At 49.2% G+C, this 24968-nt stretch overlaps 1 protein-coding gene across 1 annotated transcript in view; it reads right to left on the bottom strand.

The window, feature by feature from the left end:
* MOV10L1 (Mov10 like RNA helicase 1) overlaps positions 1-24968 on the bottom strand; it is a gene marked incomplete at its 3' end in the record, with an annotated part of 461653 nt that overhangs the window by 37319 nt on the left and 399366 nt on the right. Inside the window, exon 23 of the mRNA XM_082256834.1 lies at positions 19615-19722. Coding sequence (XP_082112960.1) covers positions 19615-19722 — 108 coding nt within the window. The remainder of the gene's footprint in view (positions 1-19614; positions 19723-24968) is intronic.

The raw sequence follows: 24968 nt of genomic DNA, 5'->3' as shown, positions 1-24968 counted from the left end.
GTCTGCACCTCTTCCTTTTTTTGGGGGGAATTGAATGTCCATATACCGCAATACTATACCTGGAGAATCCCTTGAGTGTCAAAAATGCCTGGTGAGGTCTAGCCCTTGATTGGGTGACCGTGCGCATCTGGTAAGCGGCTCATTCAGTTGCTTTCTTTTGGTGATCATTCACGGGTGTACACTTGTCTCCCAAGTGCCTAGTGTATGCTATTTGCCATCTATAGAGATCTGTGGTTCTCCTTTCTTTGACTGTGGTTAGCAGTGACACACGGTATTAATAGGTATTAGGTGAGTGCAATTCTCTACCTCCTTTCCTTTCCCATTGTATGTGCGGTATCACACTATGTGTTTCTTTTCATATATCTACCTACATGGTTTTTGAACACCTGCCATTGAGAGCCCTCCTCCCTCACACTGGTGAAAAGTCTAATGAGTGGATCCTGCCTTTTCCTTCTTTAAAGTGAGCCATGGTCTGTCCATTAATTTGGAACACTAACTGCATTTGCTAAGCAGCCCTGTTTACTATAAATTGCCGCTATAGAGAACAACATCCACCTATTGGAACTTGCCACATTGGGATTTTCACGTTTAGCGACACATAGTCGCAGGGACAATTTTTTTTTCACGTTTTTTATTTCACGTGTGTATTCATTTCATTGGGACTATTTAATTGGTGATCACTACTGATTTGGTGGATATTATTTGTTGAAACATATGAGTTGAATTTGTTATTGATATACGTTTTATTTTTATGGGTTAAGCGCTACACATATTTTGCATTCCGACCTCCTATTAGCCAGATCTTTAAGGGCTGGGGACTCGGAATTAAGGTGGCTTTATTTAACCTGGAAATCGGTGAGTCCACTACAGGTGGGACTGTCCACTTTTTTGGCAAGGAATTCTCATATGGCTATCGCAATGCAAAATGCTTAGGAACCGCAAAGGTGCATTTTGGACAACCCCACTGTTTAGTGACAATATTATCAAAGTAGGCGGGAAAAGGGAACACCGCACTAGGGAGCCGCTAGAAGGGCAGAGGGAGCGACAGCAGGGACATGAATAAGTAAGTGACTGATCAGCTGTTCACCCACACTAGCCGCACCAGGATACCGGGCGCAGGGACCGAGGCAGACTGAGGCAGAGAGCGGGACCGAGGAAGAGAGCGGCGGTGGAGGTCGGAAACCGCCTTCCTTAGTGTCTGGAAGCAGAGGAGGAGGAGGACCGTCCGTTCTCAGTGAGGAGGAGACATCCGTTCTCAGTGTGTGTGTGTGTGGCAGCTGTGAGTAAGGCAGCAGCTGTGAGTAAGGCAGCAGCTGCAAACAAGGAGAGGGAGAAAGCTGTGTGACTGTGCTCTGTGAAAAATCAATAGCTGTTTGACTGTGCTGCGACTGATTGCTGTGTGACTGTCTCTGCGACTGAGTACCTGGGAAGACTAGTAAGTATCCTTGTGACTGGTGAGGATCTTTGCGACTGGTGAGGATCTTTGCGACTGGTGAGGATCTTTGCGACTGGTGCGTATCCTTGCGACTGGTGCGTATCCTTGCGACTGGTGCGTATCCTTGCGACTGGTGCGTATCCTTGCGACTGGTGCGTATCCTTGCGACTGGTGAGTATCTTAGAGACAGGCGAGTATCTTAGAGACAGGCGAGTATCTTAGAGACAGGTGAGTATCTTAGAGACAGGTGAGTATATTAGCAACTGGTGAGTATATTAGCAACTGGTGAGTATATTAGCGACTGGTGAGTACCCCAGGTTTAGTACCAGGGGAGATAGAGGTAGTGTAGGTAAGGAATAGCAGGTCGTTAATATTATCCCCATAGAGTAGTGGGTAATAATGTCCGACAGGATTGCGGATGCCACTCAGTGCACTTCTTGCGCCATGTATGAGTTCCTCGATGAACTAATCGAGGGCGAATACTGCTGTGCAAGATGTGAGCGACTTGTTGCTCTGGAAGACCAGATCCTGGATCTAGAAAACACAGTGGCAACACTGCGTTGCATCAACAACCTGGAAAGGAGCTTGGACATTACCCATCAGGCGCTGGCAGGGGCCAGCATAGAGGAGGAAGGAGTAGAGGAGACGCAGGCATCACTGGTACGCAGTTGGGTGACTGTTAGGAAGGGTAGAGGGATTAGTGTCAGGGAGGCCAGTCCTGAGTTGGTACACCATAACAAATTTGCCACGTTGCAGGTTGAGGGGGATATCCGCTCAGGGGTGGCAGAGCTGGAGCAGGCGCTCTCCCCCAGCTGCCAGGGGAGTGGCGGCTCCAGGAAGAAGGTGGGCCGTGACTTAGGAAAGGTTAGACGGGTTGTGGTAGTTGGGGACTCAATTATCAAGAGGACAGAGAGGGCAATCTGTCAAAAAGATCTGGGTAGCCGAACAGTATGTTGTTTACCGGGCACCCGAGTTCGGCACATTGCGGATCTGGCAGACAGATTATTGTGCGGGGCTGGGGATGACCCAGCGGTCATGGTGCATGTGGGCACTAATGACAAAGTAAAAGGAAGGTGGAGGATCCTAAAGAACGATTTCAGGGACTTAGGTAATAGATTGAGCATGAAGGGTGTGTGGATACAGGCTCAGAAGGGTAACTCGCATCCACGGCAGCCGAATCAGATCCAGGATCTGATGAGATAGATAAAGCTGGTGAAGGCGGGGAACGCTTTTTGCTCGCCTGTTTTCCCAGGACCAAATCCAATTTGGACAATAAGGACTTCAGGACCACTGTCAGCGCAGTTAGGGATTGATGGGACCCGGAAGGCCTGGTAGCCTTTCAGAGGGGATCAGGTGGGGGAATGTGCTCAAGGGACTCCATTAGTGAAGAGGAAGACCCACACAACAAAGTGTTCAACACTGCTAGGGACACCCCCACTGCGCTGGCAGTACCACAGGGCCCAGCACAGAGAACTACCACTGCTATAGCAGAGAGAGGGAGAGAAAACCCCACAAAGACTCACCACCACCGATCAGGCACTCACATCAACCAGGCTAACTGCACACCATGCGGTGGTCAGGAAGAGAAAGAGCCAGGAGTCAGCACTAGGGGATGAGGAGGGGCTCCCACTGCCGAATCACCGGCCATATAGCTTAAAAACATGGCTGCTGCTATTTGCAATGAGAAAACCCCATTAAAATGGCCATTGAGGCTACACAAACATGACCACCGATCACAGCACAAAAAGGCCCCAAGAAAATGGCAGCCACACGGCTCCTGGAGCACCGAACACGATCCCAGGCGGAAGGGGGGCTCTGGCAGGAGCCTCCCACCAGATACAGCCCCCTCCCAAAAGTCGATCGTCCGGTCGCTGGCGGCGCGCATCCCCCCACCCCCATCGCCAGCTCGACACCCCACACCAACCTAGAATGTATGGCCACCACATGAGAGGGGGTGTGGGCAGATGGGGGGGGGATGCTGCCTGGGAAGGAGGGGAACCCAGGGGTCTGACCGTCTAAGGGAGGGGCCCACATCCACCCCAAAAACCTCCAGGGTTAGAGGGGAGGAAAGCTACCTACCATACCAGGAAAAGGGTTGGCACCGCTCCTGACAGACCACCACTCTATGGGAATAGGGGTGACTGTCGACCAGGAGAAACTCTGCGACTCAGGCCGAGGCCAGGTCGTATGTCCAGTGGGGCTATGTGGCGCCTGACCCAGCGTGGAGCTGAGGCCTGCGCGCTCGCTGGCCAGACTGGGGGGACCCTCTGGATCTAGATTATCCAGTCCGTCGTCTAGTCTGGCTGTTGATAGTAGAATCTCACAGGAACAAAATGAAGATAGGAAAAAAAAAAAAACGGAATTTTTGTAAAATCTTACCTGTAAAATTCCTGTCTCTGAGTCCTCCGACAGTCGCCGCCCCTCCATATTCATCACAATGGGGTTATGACCTTTGCTCCGTAGGAGTAGCTAGGCAACAGAATATGTTAGTACAAAGACTTTTAACATATCCCACCCCCAGGGGGTGGTCCCCTCAGCTCATAACCCTCCACTTCCTGTATCCAACTCAATTTCAGTGGAATAGCAGTAGAGTATATAACCAACAACCCCAAAAGAGGGGCAGGGGCGGCGACTGTCGGAGGACTCAGAGAAAGGAATTTTACAGGTAAGATTTTACAAAAATTCTGTTTTCTCTTACGTCCTCCGACAGTCGCCGCCCCTCCATATTCATCACAATGGGGATGTCCCAAAGCAGTGCAAACATGAGGGGTGGGAAAAAAGCAGCTGCGCCTAAGGCAACGCCGTCTCCCATCAGAGAAAGGAACCTTACCAAAGGAAGGAAACCAGTCGGGCATGAGAAAAAAACACTTGCTCAACAGGAGCAAGAACCCAGGGAAAAACAAAGAATCCCAAACAGCCAAGGAGCCCGCAACAAGGGCTCTAAGGAACTGCCGCACTAAGAACCTGGCGGCCAAAGGAAGCATCCGCCGATGCCTGAACATCTACTTTGTAGAATTTCGTGAAAGTGTGCACGGTCGACCAAGTCACCGCCTTACACACCTGGGCCACAGAGGCCCCATGACGACAGGCCCAAGACGTACCCAGAGATCTGGTAGAGTGCGCCTTCACAGGCACAGGGGGAACTTTCCCCTTCAAAGCATAGGCCTGTTCAATGGTCTGTCTGATCCATTTGGCGATGGTAGAAGCCGACGCCGCCATGCCCTTCCGAGGACCCTCCGGAAGAACAAACAAGGAATCCGATTTGCGAAAGGATTCAGTCGATTTCAGGTAAACCCTGATCGCCCAGACAACATCCAAGGCGTGTAGCTGCACCTCTTTCGGATGTTTAGGCTTCGCGCAAAGCGATGGCAAGACAATGTCCTCATTGAGGTGAAAGTCCGAAACCCTCTTCGGAAGAAAAGAAGGATTAGGTCGCAAGAGCACCTTATCCAAGTGCACGATCAGATACGGAGACTTGCAGGACAAGGCTGCCAGCTCCGACACTCTACGAGCCGAGGTAATAGCCACCAAAAAGGCGACCTTCTTGGACAACAAAGACAGCGAGATTTCCCTGATCCTTTCAAAAGGATCACGCTGCAACACGGACAGAACTAGATTCAAGTCCCAAGGGGGTAGAGGGTCCCTCCTAGGAGGGATCAGATGTCGTACCCCCTGCACAAAAGTGCTAACCAAAGAGTTAGATGCCACAGGACGCTGGAAGAGAACGGCCAACGCAGACACCTGACCCTTGATCGTAGTCAGCGCCAAACGCTGGTCAACACCCATTTGGAGGAAGGACAACACCCTAGACACCGAGTAAGTGCGAGGTGAGAAACCCCTGGACTCGCACCAGGCAAAATACGCCTTCCAAGTACGGTAATAGACCATCCCCGAGGAAGACTTCCTCGCATTGATCAAAGTGTGAATGACCTCAGGGGAAAGACCCCTGCACTTTAGGACCTCGGTTTCAACAGCCAGGCCGTCAAAGCCAGCGACTGTAAAGCAGGATGGAAGATCGGCCCCTGCGACAGGAGATCTTCGAAGAGGCAGACGCCACGGGGCGTCGATCGCCAGATTTACGAGGTCTGCGTACCAGGACCGACAAGGCCAGTCCGGTGCCACCAGAATCACCGTGGTTGGTTCCAAGTGCAACCTGCAAAGGAACCTGGACAGCAATTGAATCGGTGGAAACGCATACATCAGTTGGTACTGATGCCACGGGGCAACCAACGCGTCCGACGCAGTTGCCCGAGGATCGTGCGTCCTTGCCACGAACCGTGGTACCTTGTTGTTCAGACGAGACGCGAACAGGTCCACCTCCGGGAGACCCCACTTCGCGCACAACATCTGGAAAACATCCGGATGGAGGGACCATTCCCCCTGGTCCAGGGACTGACGGCTCAGATAATCCGCCTGCCAATTCTCCACCCCTGGAATGTGAACTGCCGATATCGCCGGGACGTGCGTCTCGGCCCAAGACGGAATGTCGGCCACTTCTCGAGCCGCCCTGGCACTCCTGGTGCCCCCTTGGTGATTGATGTAAGCCACCGCCGTGGCATTGTCCGTCTGCACTCGAACCAGACAGCCCTGTAGTCTGTCCGTCCAACGTCGAAGGCAGAGACGTATCGCTCGCAGTTCCAGAATGTTGATCGGAAAGGAGGACTCTTCCACCGACCAAGTACCCTGGGCAGACAGAACGCCCAGAACACCACCCCAGCCCAACAGGCTGGCGTCCGTGGTGATCACCGTCCACGAGAAGGGACGAAAAGATTTGCCCCCCGACACCGACGGGGACTGAAGCCACCACAGAAGATCCCTTCTGGTCCGATGGCTCAACGAGATCCGCAGATCCAGAGATTGCGGTCGCCCGTCCCACCTTGACAGAATCTCCGCCTGGAGACCCCGCGTGTGAAACTGGGCGAAGGGAATCGCCTCGAAGGCCGAGACCATCAATCCCAGACACCGCATGCACGTCCGAATGGACGAGGACGGATCGTCCCTGAGGGACCTGACTTCCTCCTGAAGAGTCCTGAGTTTGTCGTCCGGAAGGAAGACCTTCGCCTGGACAGAGTCCAGAATCATTCCCAGGTAAGGGAGACGAAATCGATGGGTACAGCGTTGACTTTGGAAAATTGATCGTCCACCCAAACTCCTGCAGAGTCTGCAACGTAACGGACAGATCCTTCTCCAGACCCTGGCTGGTCGCAGACCGAACCAGAATGTCGTCCAGATACCCCAGGACCGAGATGCCCTGGGCTCTCAACAAAGCCAGAACCGGGGCCAACACTTTGGTGAACACCCGTGGAGCCGAGGCGAGACCAAAAGGTAACGCCACAAATTGGTAATGATCCTCCGCTATGGCAAATCGAAGGTACCGCTGGTGACCCTCGAAAATAGGGATGTGAAGATACGCATCCTTCAAGTCGATGGAAGCCATGAACTCCCCCGGAATCAGGGCAGCCACCACCGACCGCAGGGATTCCATGCGGAACTTGCGCACCCGCACGAAGCGGTTCAGCGCCTTCAAGTCCAGAATCGGACGCACCTTGCCCTCCTTCCTGGGAACGGTGAACAGATTGGAATAGAACCCCCGAAATCTGTCCCGATGAGGCACCGGGACCACCACTCCCTGAGCCCTCAGGTCCTGCACCGCTAGATGCAGATCCCGCAAATGCTCCGGGGACAGTAGAAGATTTGAGGGAAAAAATCTGCTCTCCGGCCGAGAGAGAAACTCGATCTTGTAACCAGATCGAACGATTTCCTGAACCCACCTGTCCCGAACACGGGACAGCCATGGCCGAAGGAAACCGAGCAAGCGTCCCCCCACCCCTGAGCCAGGTGAGGGCGCCCCTTCAGGCCGCACTGTTGTGGGCCGCGGAACCGGACTGGCCGGACTTTTGCTTACCAGTCCACGGCTTCTTGTGGGAGCCTTGACCCTTGGACGGCTTGCCCCTATAGTGTGACCGAAAGGCACGAAAGGACCCCTGAGGGGGTCGAAAGGAAGCATTCCTCTTACCAGGAGCCGTCTTAGCCTTGTGGGATTGGGGCAGGAGCGTGCTCTTACCACCCGTGACCCCCTTAATTAAGGTATCTAGGGATTCACCAAAAAGGCGAGAACCATCATAAGGCAAGTTTGCCAAGGTCTTACGTGAAGATTGGTCCACCGACAAACACTTCAACCAAACCAGACAGCGGGACAACACCGCCACACTATGTACACGTGCAGCCAACGGAACCATATCCAGGTCCGCATCACACAAATACATGACACCCTGGTGGATTTGATCCACCATATCCAAAGTCGCCTGGGGGGCAGAAACAGCCACCAGGACGCGTCTAAGCACCTGCGTCCAGCTAGCGACAGCCTGGGCCGCCATAAGTGAAGCAAATAAGGCTTTCAACATGGAACCCATAATAGAGTAGGTATGACGGGCAAGGGACTCCATCCGCTTGTCCGTGGCATCCCGGAACACCGGAGTGTCCTCAGCAGGAATCGCAGTGGACTTATTCAAAACCGCTATCGCATGATCCACCGGAGGCGGGATACACCAACGCTCATCAGTAGCGGGCGTAAAAGGATAGCGTAGCTTAAACCTACTCGGTACAGCAAAAGGCTTGCGTATATTACGCCATTGTTCTTTTACAGCGCATTGAAAATCATCAGTGCAAGGAAACACCTGCGATGCTTTGCGCCTTTTCCGCGTCCCATAAGTCGCCAAGGCAGCAGGAGGACATTGTTCATCCTGTAAACGCAGTGTTTGCTTGATAGAAGCAACCAGATCATCCATGAGTGCAAGCTCTTCAGACGAGCCAGGGGGAGAATTATCAACCCCTTCAACCTCAGCCTCCATTTCTGACCCTATAAGGTCCAGGGAGGAACGGGACCCCGAGAAGGAGACCCCAGCCACAGCAGCCCCATCACCATCTGAATCAGAGGAGATTGAAACTCTGGGCCTTTTTGAGGATTGAGCAGCCACCAGCATTTGCACCTGAGTCGCAAGGCTAGCCACAATCGCAGCCAAATCCCCCCCTGGGGGGGAAGTAGCAGTCCCCTGGCTTCCCACCAATGTGGCAGGAAATTTGCTTTCCTGAGAATCCATGCCCCAAATTGAGTACAAGTAAATGGGTGACCGCCCCTTTAAATAAGGCGCTGCGGACGTAGCCCACCGCCACACAAGTACACTCACACCAGGGACCCCCACAGGGAGAAGGTATTCTCAGGCAAGGATACAGGGAATAGAGGGAAAAAACCTGGAGAGACAGCTGCTGCTGCTGCCTAGATCGGTGCTCCTGGATGAAAGGAAATGCTGATATGCAGGGCGCTCTATGAAAGCCTATGGAGGCTACAAGAAAATGGCCGCCATGCATGTGTACCATGCGGCCGGAGCGAGCACAGCCAAAATGGCGCCGTTTGGCGCCGAAACCGCCGCTCCCTCACCTCATGAAGGTGAAATGAAAATACACCATAAGTCATGAATAACATGGTGGACCGCCGCAGCGGCGCTGTAATGTGCCCCAAGCATGATAGCATCAAGCCCCACAGCACACAGCCGTTCACACAGTCAGACTGACACAGAGTGCAGCACAGCCCCCCCCCCCCTCCTTGCAGCCCACAGCATGCAGTGTGAGAGATAGGGAAACATCAATAGTGTGAACACAGGGCAAGGTAACACAGTCCCAGACTGACACCCCCCAGACAGACAGGTCCCCACATAGATACACTTACCTCTTACATGGCGTGGGGGACCCGCACAGGCGAACAAGCCGCTGTACATGAGACAGGGAGAGTCGCATCCAGGACGCAGCAGAAGGTGGGTTGAGAAACCGCACAGCGTCCAGTGAGGTAGCCACCTCACCCTAGCATCCCTGCACGGAACAGGGATGGGTCGTTCAGAAAACTCAGGAGCGGTACCTGACTGAACGCTCGATGGCGGGCTGAGAAGCCACTGACCCACAACCTGCGACCAGGGGAGTCAGCCCGAGACGCAGCCCGCAGTATCCTCTTCATCAGAAGATCTAAATAATGCTGGTAAAAATAACAGCTAAGTAAAGAAAGAGAAAAAAACTCAAATAAAATCAAAAAAGAGAGAAGGCTGAGACAAGTGTCCCAGCATAGAAACATCCAGCTACTCCTGACAAGCTAGACATTGAAACTGAGTTGGATACAGGAAGTGGAGGGTTATGAGCTGAGGGGACCACCCCCTGGGGGTGGGATATGTTAAAAGAATTTGTACTAACATATTCTGTTGCCTAGCTACTCCTACGGAGCAAAGGTCATAACCCCATTGTGATGAATATGGAGGGGCGGCGACTGTCGGAGGACGTAAGAGAAAATCCATTTAAAAAGGAAAAACTTGACAGGACCAGAGATCCCACAAGGAAATAGGTCCTTACTCCTGACTAGGCAGAAAAAAACTGAATGCCTTTAGCTGAGGAGTGGGAGTATACCCCCTGGGACTGCCCTATAGGCATAATCAAGTTTTTTCCTGCCTAGTGTCCTACTCCTGTAAGGGGCATAACCCAACTGTCAAGAAGATAAGGAGCTGTGTCCGTCAATGAATGAAAGAGAAAATGTGAATGTTAGGCCTTCGTCCAGTAAAACATTCAGGGTTTAATATGAGTCACAGACAGCAATTTAAGTTCACAAATGGGTGCAACAGATTGACAAATAGTAAAAAATGATGTCACTGAAAATTAATGAATGGCCACATAGATATCATTAAAATATATCAATGGTCCTTGTTTATCAGATTGCCAAGTGCATATACTAGATCAGTGGTCCTCAACCCTGGCCTACAGGTCCCACTACCAGACCAGATTTTCAAGATAACTGAATTACATCCCAGGTGATATCATTTGCTGCTCAGTGATTGCAGTACTCTAGTCTGCATCTCCCCAAGGTAATACCTAAAATCTGGCCTGTTAGTGGGCCCTGTAGGCCAGGGTTGAGGACCACTGTACTAGATAACAAACAAAAAAAAAAAAGATAATCTTTCTATCCTGCTTGTGTAAATATTACCATTATTACATAAAGGACTAACTGAAAAATCTGAAAAAAAAAAAATCGCAGATCACCGCCATTACTAGCAAAAAAAAATAAATAAAATAAAAATGACAAATCGTTCTCCTAGTTTGTAGACGCAATCATTTTTTTCGCAAACCAATCAAAATACGTTATTGAGATTTTTTTTTTTAACAATATTATGTAGCAAAATACAAATTGGCCTAAAAGAATGAAAACATTTAATTTTTAAATTTTTTTTTTGGGAGTGTTATATAGCAGGAAGTGAAAAAAAAAATAAGAGATCGTCCAGATACCCCAGTACTGCAATCCCCCGTTGGCGCAGCAATGCCAACATCGGGGCCAGTACTTTGGTAAACACCCTGGAAGTGGAGGCGAGACCAAAGGGTAACGCCACAAATTGATAATGCTCTTCTGCTATAGCAAAGTGCTGATGTCTAGCATAGATAGGGATGTGTAGATATGCGTCCTTGATATCTATGGAGGCCAAAAAGTCTCCCTGGTGTAGTGACGCCACTACCGTTCGAATGGATTCCAAGCGAAACCTCTATACCCGCATAAAGCGATTCATAGCCTTGAGGTCCAGAAATGGACGCACTTTGACTTCTTTTCGGGGCACAGTAAATAGGTTTGAAGAAAACCCCTGAAAGCATTCCTAAAAGGGTACTGGCACAACCACCCCTTGCGGTCTGGAGATAGGCAGAAATTGGATGGGAAGAATCTGTCCAACGGACCAGACTAGAATTCGATCTTGTACCCTGATCAGATCGGTTTGTGAACCCATTTGTCCTGAATCAAGGAAGTTCAAAGGTCCCAGAAGTAAGCGAAGACGTCCCCCCACCTCAGAAGCGGGTGAGGGCGGGCCTTCACACAGACGAGGATCTGTCTGCAGATCCGGACTGACCGGTCTTTGATTTACCGGACCATGGCTTCTTGGAACTCCCAGAAGACCTTAACTGCTTCCCTTTTTCTTGTGAACTTGAGGTACGAAAAAGCCGCGTATCGGCAGTGAAGGAAGGCCCCTGTCTATAACATGGTGCCTTGCCCATAGAGGACTGAGGAAGAAGAGTATTCTTCCCCCCCTCAAGGCCTTTGATCAATTCGTCCAGAGAGGATCCAAACAACCTCTCCCCCATAAAGAGAAGATCTGTCTGCATACCAGTTTTTAAACTACACCATGCGTCTAGTCGCAATCCCCACTGCTGACACTCTGGCCACTAGGGGGGCCACATCCAGGGGTGCATTACACATGAACACCAGGGCTTGAGCCATCTGGTCCATTATTTCACCAGAATGACCGGAATCCCTTCCACCTCTATCCTGCGCAGAAGCCTCGGCAGGAGTTACAGCAGAGGGAACGCATAGATCAGTCGATTCTGACCCCAAGGAGCCACCAGTGCATCTGTGGCGTCGGCCAGAGGATCCCGAGACCTGGCTACAAACCTCTGAACCTTATTGCTGAGGCGAGAAGCTAACAGGTCAACGTCGGGTGTCACCCACCGGACGCACAGGCGGTAAACACCTTCGGGTGTAGAGACCATTCCCCCTGATCCAACACCTGATGACTCAGGTAATCCACCTGCCAGTTTTCTACACCTGGGATGTGCACTGCAACAAACTTTTTCGCCCATTTCAGGATCTCGGCCATCTTTCGGGCCGCCAAGACCCTTGATGATTGATGTAAGCCACGGCCGTGGCATTGTTCGATTGAATCTGGACTGGACAACCCTGTAAAACTGTCCAAAGACTTAGGCAAAGCTTTATTGCTCTGAGTTCCAGAATATTGATTGGAAGTTTGGACTCTTCTACTGACCAGGACCCCTGGACACACAGCTTCCCCAGCACTCCTCCCCAGCCAGACAGGCTAGCGTCTGTGGTTACCACAGTCCAATACAAGGGGAGGAGGCGACTTGCCCAGGCATAGTGCTAACGAGTGAAGCCACTATAGAAGAGCAGTCTTTGTGTTGTGACTCAACCGAATCATATTGTCCAAGGACTTTGGGTCTTTGCTCCATTTGACAAGAATTTCCCTTTGTAAGGGTCTCGTGTGAAACTGAGCAAACAGAACCGCTTCGAAGGTTGACGACATCAGACCTGAGGCTCGCATGCAAGTCCGCAGAGAGGTCAGATTGTTGGATAACGGCAAACAAATTGCCCCCCTGCAAATTTTGCAGCTTGTCCGGTGGAAGAAAAACCCTCATCCAGAGTCAGGCTCAGATAATCCAGTTTTAAGGATGGTACCAGGGCAGATTTTTTGAAATTAATGTTCCAACCAAACTCTTTTAGAGTCCGTACAGTGATTGTCAGGTCGCCCAACAGGGCTGAATGTGAGTCTGCTCTTAAGAGGTACCCCAGTACCACAATCGCCCATTGTCGCAGTAATGCCAATACCGGAGCCAACACGTTCGTGAAGACCCTGGGGGCAGAGGCGAGACCAAAGGGTAACGCCACAAATTGATAATGCTCCTCTCCTACAATGAAGCGAAGAAAACGGTGTCCAGTGTAAATAAGGATGTGTAGATATGCGTCCTTGATATAGCTGGAGACCAAAAAGTCTCCTTGGTGTAGAGACGCCACTACCGTGCGAATGAACTCCATTCGAAACTTCTGTACCCACACAAAAAGAGCCTTAAGGTCCAGGATTGGACGTTCTTTGCCTTTCTTTCCTGGGCACAGAGAATGGGTTTGAAAAGAACCCCTGAAAGCGTTCCCGAGAAGGAACCGGCACAATCACCCCTTGCGACAGCAGATCTTGTACCGCCTCTCGTAGATCACCTAACTGGTCTGGAGATAGGCGTAGATTGGACGAGAAAACCTGTCTGACGGTCGAGACTGGAATTCGATCTTGTAACCCGATCGGATCAGTTCGTGGACCCCATTTGTCCTGAATCAAGAAAGTCCATGATTCGGGAAAGAAGCGAAGACGTCCCCCTACCCCAGATATGGGTGAGGGCGTCCCTTCATGCAGGTGGGGATTTGTCTGCAGGTCTGGATTGGCCTGTTCTCGGCTTACCCGACCTATGTCTTCTTGGAACCCCCAGAAGACCTAAATGGCTTAGATCCTTTCTCCTGTGTGCCGGACTGAGGAAGAAGAAAACTCTTCCCGCCTGTGAGTCATTTGATTAACTCATCCAATGAGGAACCAAACAGTCTCCCGAAAAGGGGAGATCTGATAGAGCCTTTTTTGAGGCCTGATCTGCAGACCAGCTTTTTTGCCACACCATGCGTCTAATAGCTACCCCCACCGCCGGACACTCTGGCTACAAAGGGGGCTGCATCTAGCGACGCATCACATATAAATAGTAGGGCTTGGACCATGGGGTCCTTTAGCTCTGTCAGGCCCAGAGAGAGCTGTTCCGTTTCCAAGTCTTTACACTTTTTAGCAACATTGCCCATTCTGTTATGGTCTGGGACACCAGAGTGATCACGAAGATCGGTTTAAGTATTGAGCCCGCTATCACGTGTAAATGGCGGGACAGAGATTAATTTTGTCTATCCACAGGGTCTGTAAAGACTGGGGACTTTTTGACCGGGACCGCAGTAGATTTGTTCAGTCTGTAAACCGGATGGTCCACCTTCGGTGGTACGGTCCATCTTGCGGACACATCTGTTTGATGCGCCCCCACTGTTCGTTGACAATTTTGTCAAAAAGCTCTGGACAAGGGAAAACCTTGGCCGACTTCTGGGATTTGCGGGTGCCAAAAGACACCTGCATTCCTGACGCTGCAGAATGATCCGCCATTTTTAGAGTTTCCCCCACTGACACCAAGTGCCTCCACCAGCACGTTTTCCCGCGTGGCTGCAGACGAGGATATGTCATCTCGCCATCCAAGTGCAATGACGCAGAACCCTCAGAGTAATCTGAGTTCGCGGCGGCCATGTCTACCTCTGAGGATACAGGAGAGGCAGGGGAGGGTATAGTGCGCTTTTTACTAGTGGTATTTTTGATAACCATATCCACTTTTGAAACCAGGTTTTTCAAAACTGCCGTTAAGGCAGACGGGGGTTATGACCTGGAGGTCCCCGCAACCGCAAGGAGGGGATCAGTAGGTGAAATTTGTTTTGGGACTACATTGTGAACCCTGGAATAATGCAGTGTCACTTTAAGAAAACTGCAAAAAAATGGACCGCACCGTTGCGCCACAAGTCCCAGCCACTAGCACTGCCGATAGAGTGAGCGAGGAAGACCTACAGGGACCCCAAAATACATACCACCAATCGTTACAGAGGGGAACAGGATCGTTCTGCTATGTAGAAAAAACGATCTTCACAGGAAGAGGAAATATCTGGGTCATTCACTAGAGTAAAGGCCTAGCTGCTACCTGCTGTCCAGCAATTGCGAACTCCAAGAAAATGGCCGCCCAATGCATTCCTATGGGGAAACCATGAGGCTGAACAATTCTACAGCAAAATGGCAGCCCCCATGCAGTCTCCAGGACCCCTTAAGGGGCCCAAACGATAAATAGCATCGGGGGGGTCCCCCACAAGGACCCCCCTAGCGGACCCCCACAGCGGATCCACTACAGCGGCCTTGGTGCATCCACCCCCCAAGGACCCCCGTCGCTGACGGAGGTAGGGACCTCCATGACTGGTGGGGAGGGAGGCCTTAGGGGGAGACTGGTACCTACCGAGAGGCCAGAGGAAAGGAGGGGTACCCGAGGGTTTGCCTTTCCCTGGAAGGGGCCCACATCCACCCCGAGATCACTAGAGTTATAGGGGGACTAGAGATGTGCCGGTTTTCGGTAATTCGATATATCGCGGTATTGCATACCCACGGTATTGTTATTGTGGCATTTTTTAAAACACCATGTTTATCTGCTCCTCAAGTCTGACTTTTGAATTGATACATTTCAGTGAGCTGGATGACTCATTCACTCCGTGTCGGGTCACACTTATGCGATGCGGGAAGGCTGTGAATTCGCAGCCTGTTCCCGCATCGCAAACGCACCCTTGGCAGTTCACACTGCCATATGCGATATGCTGGGGGTGTCAATGAAATGTTAACGACACCCCCAGTTTGATCGCATATCGCAGTGCGATCTTTACAGTACGCGCAGGATCGGATCGCACAAGTGTGAACCACTGTGCGATCCGATCCTGATGCGGCTGAAAAAAAGGGTCCTGTGCGACTTTAGTGCGGGTGCAGTGCGAATTTAGCCATACAAAGTGTATGGCTGAATTTGCACCGCACAGCCGATCGCATGTAATGAAGGAGCAGTGCGCTCTGAATTACATGCGATCGCCGCAGCCGCAAGAGTGTGAACCGGCACTCACTCAACAGTTCACTCACTCAATAGAAACAGCTGCGGTAATATGATCCTAGAGTGAGAGACTTAGCTCCTCCCTGTAACCAATCAGACGTCTCCCAGCACACACCCCCATGCTTCTTCCAGGGCTCAGACACATACAGAAACTGCCTAATACAAGAAAGTCTCTGCAGATAGAATAAGATAGAATTAGATAGATAGAATTAGATAGATAGATCTAGATAGATATTTTATATATATATATATATATATAAATATACACACACACACACACACGCATGCATGCATGCATACATACATACATAGGCATAGCAGCATAATATATATATATATATATATATATATATATAAAAAACACACACACACACACACACAGGCATAGCATCCCACATTACATTATTATATAGCCATCAAGCAGTGTCTGGCCTACCTGGTGATGACTGGTCCTGGTGCTCTGATCCTTGCGGTCCAGAAGTGGTTAAACCTGCAGGAGGACCGGTGTTTTTATCTATAAATGACTTTACTATTGCTTTAGGCCTGGTTCACATGTATGCGGGTTGGGGGCCCACATTTGCACAGGCATAGCAGCCCATTGATTTGAATGGGCTTGAGCTGCTTTGCCTGCGTTTTCGGCTGAAAAAAAGGTGCATGCAGAATTAAAAAAAATGCAGTGGCCATGAAATCCATCCTTCTTCTCCACGTATATAAAAAACGCAGAAAGCTTGTCAGAGCAGGAACTGCAGGTTAGTCGCATGGTGCAAAAACAGGATGGAATTCAAGGCCACTGAATTAAAAAAAAAAATGCTGCATGCACCTTTTTTCTGCGGAAAATGAGGGCATGGCAGCCCGTTCAAATCAATGAGCTGCTATGCCTGTGCAAATGTGGGCCGCCAACCCGCATACATGTGAACCAGTAATTTATAAATAACACCGGTCCTCCTTCAGGTTTAACCACTTCTTGACCACAAGGATTTGCCCCCTTAATGACCAGGCCATCGGATCGGAGCCGAGCGCCGGGACCAGTCATCACCAGGTAGGCCAGACACTGCTTGATGGCTTATTTTAGGCCTGGTTCACAGAGTCTGTACTGACTGACTATATAATAATGTGCAAAAGTGAACCAAAGTCCCTAAATTCAGCAATGAATTTCAAGTGAGGTAGAAATTTCAGGTTTAAATTTAATAATTGAATACCGTGATAATACCGTATACCGTGGCAAAACCTTAATCAATTAATCGCAGCATGAAAATCTGATACCGTCACAAGCCTAAGGGGGACACTTACGCCACCAACGATACCGGGTGGGCACCACTCTGAACAGACTGCCTCTCCACTCGAGAATGGGGTGCTGATGGCCAAGGGGTGCGCTGTGACTCAGGTCGTGTGCATCCTGATGAGGTGTTTTACACGCGGGCCAGCCCCCGTCCACTGGGGCTTTGTCGTGGCGAGGCCTAGCGCTGGGCTATAACCTGCACACGCTCGCTGGTCGGGCTGGGAGACCTTAAGGATCTAGAATATCCAGTTCGAATCCCAGTCAGGCTGTTGATTGCAGTTCTCTCAGGAACATAACTAGCTAAAAAAAAAAACTAAAAAAATTTAACAAAGGTTCTCTTTAAAATAAAAAGCAAGCTAAGACCGAAGTCCCAGCCGGGAACTAGGTCCTAAACTAGGCAGAAACAAACTGAAGCCTATAGCAAAGTGTGTGGGTGTATGCCTGCAGGGACTGCCCCCATAGGCGTCGTAAAGTTTTTTCCTGCCTAGTGTCCTACTCCTGTAGGGGGCAGCATAACCCAATGGTCAAGAAGAATATGGAGCTGCGTCTGTCAATGAACGATAGAGAAAATGGCCTGGTCATTAAGGGGGCAAAACCTTCCGGGGCTGAAGTGGTTAACTATTGCTGACTATAACATGGGACCTTTAACTAGCCCCTTCATAAACACTATGTATAATTCCTATACTGGAGCTTTACTACTGTATACAAGATTGTTACCTTATATTGTGTACTTCTTTTATCTGAAAGCTTAAAGGATAAGTTCACCTTTTGTAACATGTTACACTCATATTCAGGGTGTAACATGTTAAAATTGCACCAGCCCCTGCAACCCTTTTCTCTGGCTTCTCCTGCCATAAGTGGTGCTTTGTGTTGAGCCTTGCCAGTACAATGACAGGCAACTCATAGCATTCTTATGTGCCCCCCCCCCCCGGTTGTTGGGCTTGAACTGGGGATCGTCCGATTTTTCGTGAGTGACATCACTTCTGGGTACTGTCTGGCGCCAGATTAAAAAAATGACAGCATTCAAAACAGCCAAACTAGCGTTTTGAATGCTTTTAAGTGCAGAGGAGGGTTTTTATAGACCCCCAGATCCCTACACAAAAGTACTTGTAAAAAAAAAAAAAAAAATTTTTTTTAAATGTACAAATATATCGGCCAATACCGATATGCCTTGGCCAAAATATCGGTATCGGCAACGAAAAACCGATATCGGTCGATCACTAGTTTGAACACATAGCCTGAGTTTTGTTATGTATATACATGGATTTTAATGAATGCATTTCAAAAAAATGGATTTTTGTAAAATCTTACCGTAAAATCCTTTTCTCTTAGCTCATCGACAGACGTAGTCCTCGGTGATACACCACCTTCGGGTTATGTTACCTCCGCAGGAGCAGGACTAGACAGGAAATTAAAAAGCTCTGGCCACACCCTAGGGGCAGTCCCAGAGGGTATATCCTCTCTCTCTCTGCCTCAGCAAATCAGTTATGTGAAAAAGCAGTGCTTAGAGAATTTAACCCAACCCAACTCCAAAACAGAGGGGCGGGGACTACGTCTGTCGATGAGCTAAGAGAAAAGGATTTTACGGTAAGATTTTACAAAAATCCATTTTTCTCTAGCGCTCATCGACAGACGTAGTCCTCGGTGATACACCACCTTCGGGACGTCCCAGAGCAGTATCACAACTGAGGGGTGGGAAAATGGAAATCAAATCCCAATCTAGAAGGCCCAACCGGTGCCAACTAGAAGTTTACAATGCTCATCCTTAATGATGAGACTCAACAAAAAAATTTTCAAACAGAAAAAAAAACCCTCGAGGTAGACCACCGGTCTCCTCAAATTGCGGCCTGCAAAACCTTGCGGCCAAATGAGGCATCCGCCGATGCCGTCACATCAATTTTATAGAATTTTGTAAAGGTATGTACCGACGACCAGGTGGCCGCCTTACATACCTGGACCACTGACGCCTGATGACGAAAGGCCCAGGAAGTACTGAGCGCTCGAGTGGAGTGCGCCCTACGTAGGCTGAACTGGGGTGACCACCGGATCTCAACATCCAGCCCGTCGCCCAGTTCAGCTTTCTTGCTTGAAGATCTCACAGGAACACTGGAGAAAAAAAAAAAAAAAAGCTGTCTAAAAATCCTTTTAGAAAAAAATTCTTGCCAGGACCTAAGATCCCAGCAAGGTATCTAGGTCCTTACTCCTAACTAGACAGAAAATAACTGATTTGCTGAGGCAGAGAGAGAGAGGATATACCCTCTGGGACTGCCCCTAGGGTGTGGCCAGAGCTTTTTAATTTCCTGTCTAGTCCTGCTCCTGCGGAGGTAACATAACCCGAAGGTGGTGTATCACCGAGGACTACGTCTGTCGATGAGCGCTAGAGAAAGTTAATTTAGGACCTTAGACAACTGATTATTAACACTTGATATCAGATATTTCATTCAGTGTTTTGTAATTGTTTTTAGATCTCATAATCAATAGTATCTAGTATTTGTGCAAATTTTAATCAGCATAAAAAAAAAAAAAAAAAAAAAAAAAACCAATAAATGCAAGAATTGAATAATATTGATGGGTTATCTATGTACTTTTAAAAAACTTTCAAGCTTTTAATACATACCATTGAAATAATGATTACAAGGAACTCTTGGCCCTGAAATTCCTCTACTGATCCAACTTTAACATCCATCAGATCAACAGTCCGCAAAAGGGTTCTTATTTTTTCAACCTAGAAATAAAATACTTCAGCTAGTCATCTGTTACAGAATAAATAGCATAACATTAGACTTTACGTTAGTATTTACAGATTACTGCTCCCATTTTCAAATTGTCCTCCCTCACACTAAAAAGATACTCCTTAAAATGGTACTAAAAGCAAAAGTCACTAGCATTAAAATAAACCGTCTATTTTTCTGAGCCTCCCCCTTAACTCACTTTATTTTAAGGTTAGTTAGTTTTACCTGTTTATCCTGATGTTATATTTAACGGAGCAAGCTGTTCAACAAAAGTGGAAGTTAGAGGGCTGAGACAGACCTTTTAGACACTGACAGAGGTGCATTCAATGGTCCGCTTTTAATCACTTAGTTAAAGCCCTTATCCCAAAAGGCAAAAAAATTGGATTTTTGTCTTACTGTAAAATCCTTTTCTCTGATGTTCATTGATGGACATAGCTCCAGAATCTTCTTGACTATTGGGTTATGCTGCCCCCCTACAGAAGTAGGACACTAGGCAGGAAAAAAACAGGAAAAAAAACTTTACCACGCCAATAGAACAGTCCCAGGGGGTATACTGCTATATGCACTCTGTTTAGTTGCAAGCAGTGTCAGAAGAAATATAACCCAACTCAATAGAGGGAGGGGTGCTGTGTCTGTCAATGAACATCAGAGAAAAGGATTTTATGGTAAGACAAAAATCCAATCTTCTCTTTCGATTATAGATGGACACAGCTCCAGAATCTTCTTGACCATAGGGACATCCCAAAGCAGTGTCAAACATGAGGGGTGGGAAAAAACACAGCAGAGGAAAAAATTCCCAAAAAGGCTAAACCTAACCAACTAGGTAATAAGAGCTCAACCAGGAACAACTGGAGCTCACCTGAAAAATACACCCTCAAAGAGGACTAGTACTCTCAAACAGCGGCCTTCAAAACCTTGTGGCCAAAAGCAGCGTTCGCAGATGCCAACACATCCACTTTGTAAAATTATGTGAAAGTGTGCACAGACGACCAAGTGGCCGCCTTGCAAACCTGCACCACGGACCCCTGATGACAAAAGGCCCAAGAGGCACTAAGCGCCCTTGTAGAATGCACCTTAACAGGGAAAGGAGAATCCTGACCCATGATGAAATAGGCCTGCAGCCAGCTCTTTACGAGGTCCATCCGTAAGCACAAATAGCGACTCCAATTTCCTAAACGACTCAGTCACCGTCAGATACACCCTGATTGTCCGAACCACATCCAAGGAATGGAAGGTAATCTCCTTGGGGTGTTTAGGCTTAGGAAACAAGGAAGGCAAGCACAATGTCTTAATTTACATGGAAACCAGAAAAGACCTTTAGGAAGGAATGACTGACAGGGACGAAGCATCACTTTGTCTCTGTGGACCACTAGATAAGGTGAATGACAAGACAACCCAGCCAACTCCGACACCCTGTGTGCAGAAGTAATAGCCACAAAGAAAGAAAGCAACCTTCTGTGTCAAAGTGAGCAGAGGAATCTCACAAATATTTTCAAAAGGCATTTTCTGAAGAACAGCACCAAATTGAGGTCCAACGGAGGCAATGGAGACCTCACTGGGGGAGCCAGGTGGCAGACCCCCTGAATAAAAGTATGAATCAAGGAGTGCGTAGCCAATGGGTGTTGAAAGAAAATCGCAAAGGCCAAAATTTGGCCCTTGACAGTTCCCAGCATTGATCTACCCCTTTTTGGCGGAGCAAGATTATAGCCACTGAAAAGGAACGCCCCCCCTCCCCCCCCCCAAGCCTCACACCACGCAATGTACGCCTTCCAGACGTGATGATAAATCTTCCTTGAAGTACAATTCTAGCTTTCATAAGCGTGGGGAATCACCAATTCCAACACCCCTCTATCCCTCAGCATCTGGCTTTCAATAGCCACGCCCTTAAAGCCAGTGACTGTAAGGCAGAATGGAAGATCGGTCCTTGAGCCAAAAGATGTTCTCTGAGAGGGAGTCTCCAAGGAACGTCGGTGACCAACCGTACCAGATCTGAGTACCAAGATCGACGAGACCAGTCTGGGGCCACTAAGATGACCGGAATCCCTGCTGCCTTCATTCAAGACGTCTTGGCAGAAGTTTTAAGGGAGAAAGGCATATATGAGACGAAATTGGCCCCAGGAGCCGTCAGAGCGTCTGTGGCGTCGGCCAGGGGATCCTGAGACCTTGCTACAAACCTCTATACCTTCCTGTTGAGACGAGAGGCCAACATGTCAACTGCAGTAGTTCCCCACCGGAGACACAGTTGATAAAACACTGCCGGGTGAAGTGACCATTCTTCTTGGTCCAACGCCTGCCGACTGAGGTAGCTAAGTTTTCCACCCCGGGCATATGCACAGCAGAGAGGGCTGGAACAAAGTGTTCCGCACACCTTGAAATGCCTGCAACTTCCTGGGCAGCAAGGACACTTTTTGTGCCCCCTTGGTGATTGACATATGCCATTGTCCGATTGAATCCTGACCGGGCACCCCTGCAGATGATGTGTCCAATTGGTCAGGCAAAGCCTGATCACCCGAAGTTCCAGGATATATATATATATTTTTTTTTATTTTAAAATTTTGTAATATAACATGTAAATACCAACATCAGAATAGGTACAGATAAACACATACAAGATGCATATTGGGTCACTCTGAGAATGGGTAACCTGTACTGGGGAAGGGCAGGGTAGCAGAGGGGGAGGGGGGTACAGGGTCAAAAGTGCATGAATCCGGATAGGGAATGAGGGGGGGGGGGGTGATCTTGGGGCGAGTCCTGAAACGTAAACGTGTATTGATCCACAGAGAGGTCGGAGGGAGGAACAATTGAGGTAGGTGTCCCATTTCTGAAGAAAGGCTTTCCGTGAGGACGGGGCTAAAAAGTCTGTGTTGAGGCGGTCGATGGAAAGAAGTGTGGAAAGCTCTGATCTAACCCGGGAAACTAAGGGAGGAGTCGTGGAAATCCAAATGGTCAGGATTGTCCTTCTGGCTACAAGTAGACAGGTTAGGATCCACAGACGATGTGGCGAGGCGGGGGTGTTCGACCACTTTTGTAGGCGTTTGTCCTATTATCCGTACAGAAGCAATAAAGGGTCTTTGGGCACGCTGAGTCTCGTCACTTCCTTGATGAAAGACAGAACCTGATCCCAGAATAGCGAAATTGAAGGGCAAGACCAGAACTTATGGCAGAGAGAAGGTCTCTCCGCAGCGCACAATGGACATTTATGAGCATCAGGAATCGTTTTATCCGAAAGAAATGGGACATAAGCTCGGTGGAAAATCTTTAACTGAGTTTCTTTCCATGTTGAATTAGGTGTGAGTCCGAGGGTGGTGCGGAGACCACATGTTGGGTAGGGTATCCTCTCCAGGGAAATCCTTGAGCCAGTTGGAAGCCGTTGAGGTAAAAAGCGCCGGGGGACACATCTTTAGGAGAGGCTTATAGATCGCTAAAATTGTGAAGTTAGCAGAGTGCAGTAGGGTATCGATGAGGGATGACCTGAATCGATCAGCCGGTTTGCCGGCGACAGTAGTGCGGAAATGTAGGCATTGCGCCAAGAAGAAGGTGTCCTTATCCTGAAGATCAAATTTAGCCCTGATGATTTGGAGGGGATAGGAATGCCAGATCCCAGATCGCATAAGTGTGCAAAGTTCACCAACCCTTCCTTTCCCAGAGTTGATAGACTGCATGTGCCAGGCCCGGAGGAAAGTTGGGATTGCCAAGGATTGGGAGAAACTTGGAGAAATGCAGAGGTAGCTTCAGGAGTTTGCGCACCTCCCTCCATGCAATAGCAGTGTCTCTCAGAAGTAAGTTATGGTGGAGTTCAGGGCCCAATAGTACCCACTTAGTATGCAAGAGAGCTGTCAGAGTATGGACTGGACATCTGAGACTCTAGCTCATAGTTGGAGTAATGAGACCTCTGGGATATCCAGTCCAGAGCCACCCTGAGCAAGCAAGACAGGTTATATAGTCTCAGGTAAGGGAGATTGATACCCGTCGCTCCTGGGGAGATGGAGTTTTTTGTAAGAGATTCGTGGCCTCTTCCCCCGCCAAAGAAAGCGAGAAAACGCCCGCTCAAGGACTTGTGCGTCTTTATGTCTAATCAGCAGGGGGAGAGTCTGGAGGAAATATAGCAGACGAGCAAAGCTTACCATCTTAACTAGGTGGCATCTCCCCAAAAGCGACAACGGCAGTTTCATCCAATTGTCCAGTTCCCTCGTTATTTTGGAGAATAGAGGGGGGTAATTCAGTGTGCATATAGAGGCCGGGGTTCGCCCTATTTTAATACCCAGGTATGTGATATGTTTGGACGCTATCATGAATGGGGAATCCCCCTCCCAGGGGCGGGTAGCACTTCCCCCTAATGGGAGTATCTCACTTTAGACCCGAGCATTTTTTGAAACAGTCAAAAGTGGAAACTATCACTGGGATATCAGCCGAGGGGTCGGAGGTGAATAAAAGTACATCGTCCGCAAAAAGGGATAGACGGAGCTCCTGAGAGCCCACACGGATCCCATGGAGGGGGGCTTTAGTTAATAGATAGCGGGAGAGGGGTTCGATCACTAGATTAAACAAGAGCGGCGAAAGAGGGCAGTCGGAAGTCAATGGTGAGGGAACCCCCCCCTCTAGCAGACGGGGACAAATACATTGAGGTAATGAGGTTGACAAAGGGTCCATGGAAGCCCATGGCGTTCAAGACTCGGCAAAGCCAGGCTAAGTTCACATTATCAAAAGCCTTCTCGGCATCAAGTGTCACTATGGCCATGTCTCGGTCAGAGTGGATTCGGGCCTGGTCCAATGCTACCAGCACTTTTCTAATATTGGCGGTAGCTGAGCGACCCTTGGTGAACCCCGATTGCGCCGGATGTATGAGGTGAGGCATTATATTAGCTAAACGAGAGGCTGTTATTTTCGAGAGAATTTTGACGTCTAGGTTCAGCAAGGATATAGGGCGGTACGAACCCGGCTCCAGGGGATCCTTTCCTTTTTTTGCTCGCAATTTGATAATGGCTTGATTACCCGTCGGAAGGTAAGGGCCGCCGTCCCATATAGAGGAATAGGCTTCGACGAGTGTGGGGACTATACTAAGTGCAATGACTTTATAGAACTCCCCGGAAAGACCATCGGGGCTGGGGGCCTTACTTGCAGCAAGTCGTTTAATCGTCAATGATATCTCCTCAGCCGTAACTGGGGCATTAAGCGCATCAAGGTGTTCTCTAGTGATCTTAGGGAGCCCAGTACCGAACAAAAAGAGGTCAGCCACAGA

This window comes from Pelophylax lessonae (genome assembly GCF_965119305.1).
Source record: "Pelophylax lessonae genome assembly, chromosome: 4".
NCBI lineage: Eukaryota > Metazoa > Chordata > Amphibia > Anura > Ranidae > Pelophylax > Pelophylax lessonae.
This window is presented reverse-complemented; position numbering and strand designations above follow the sequence as displayed.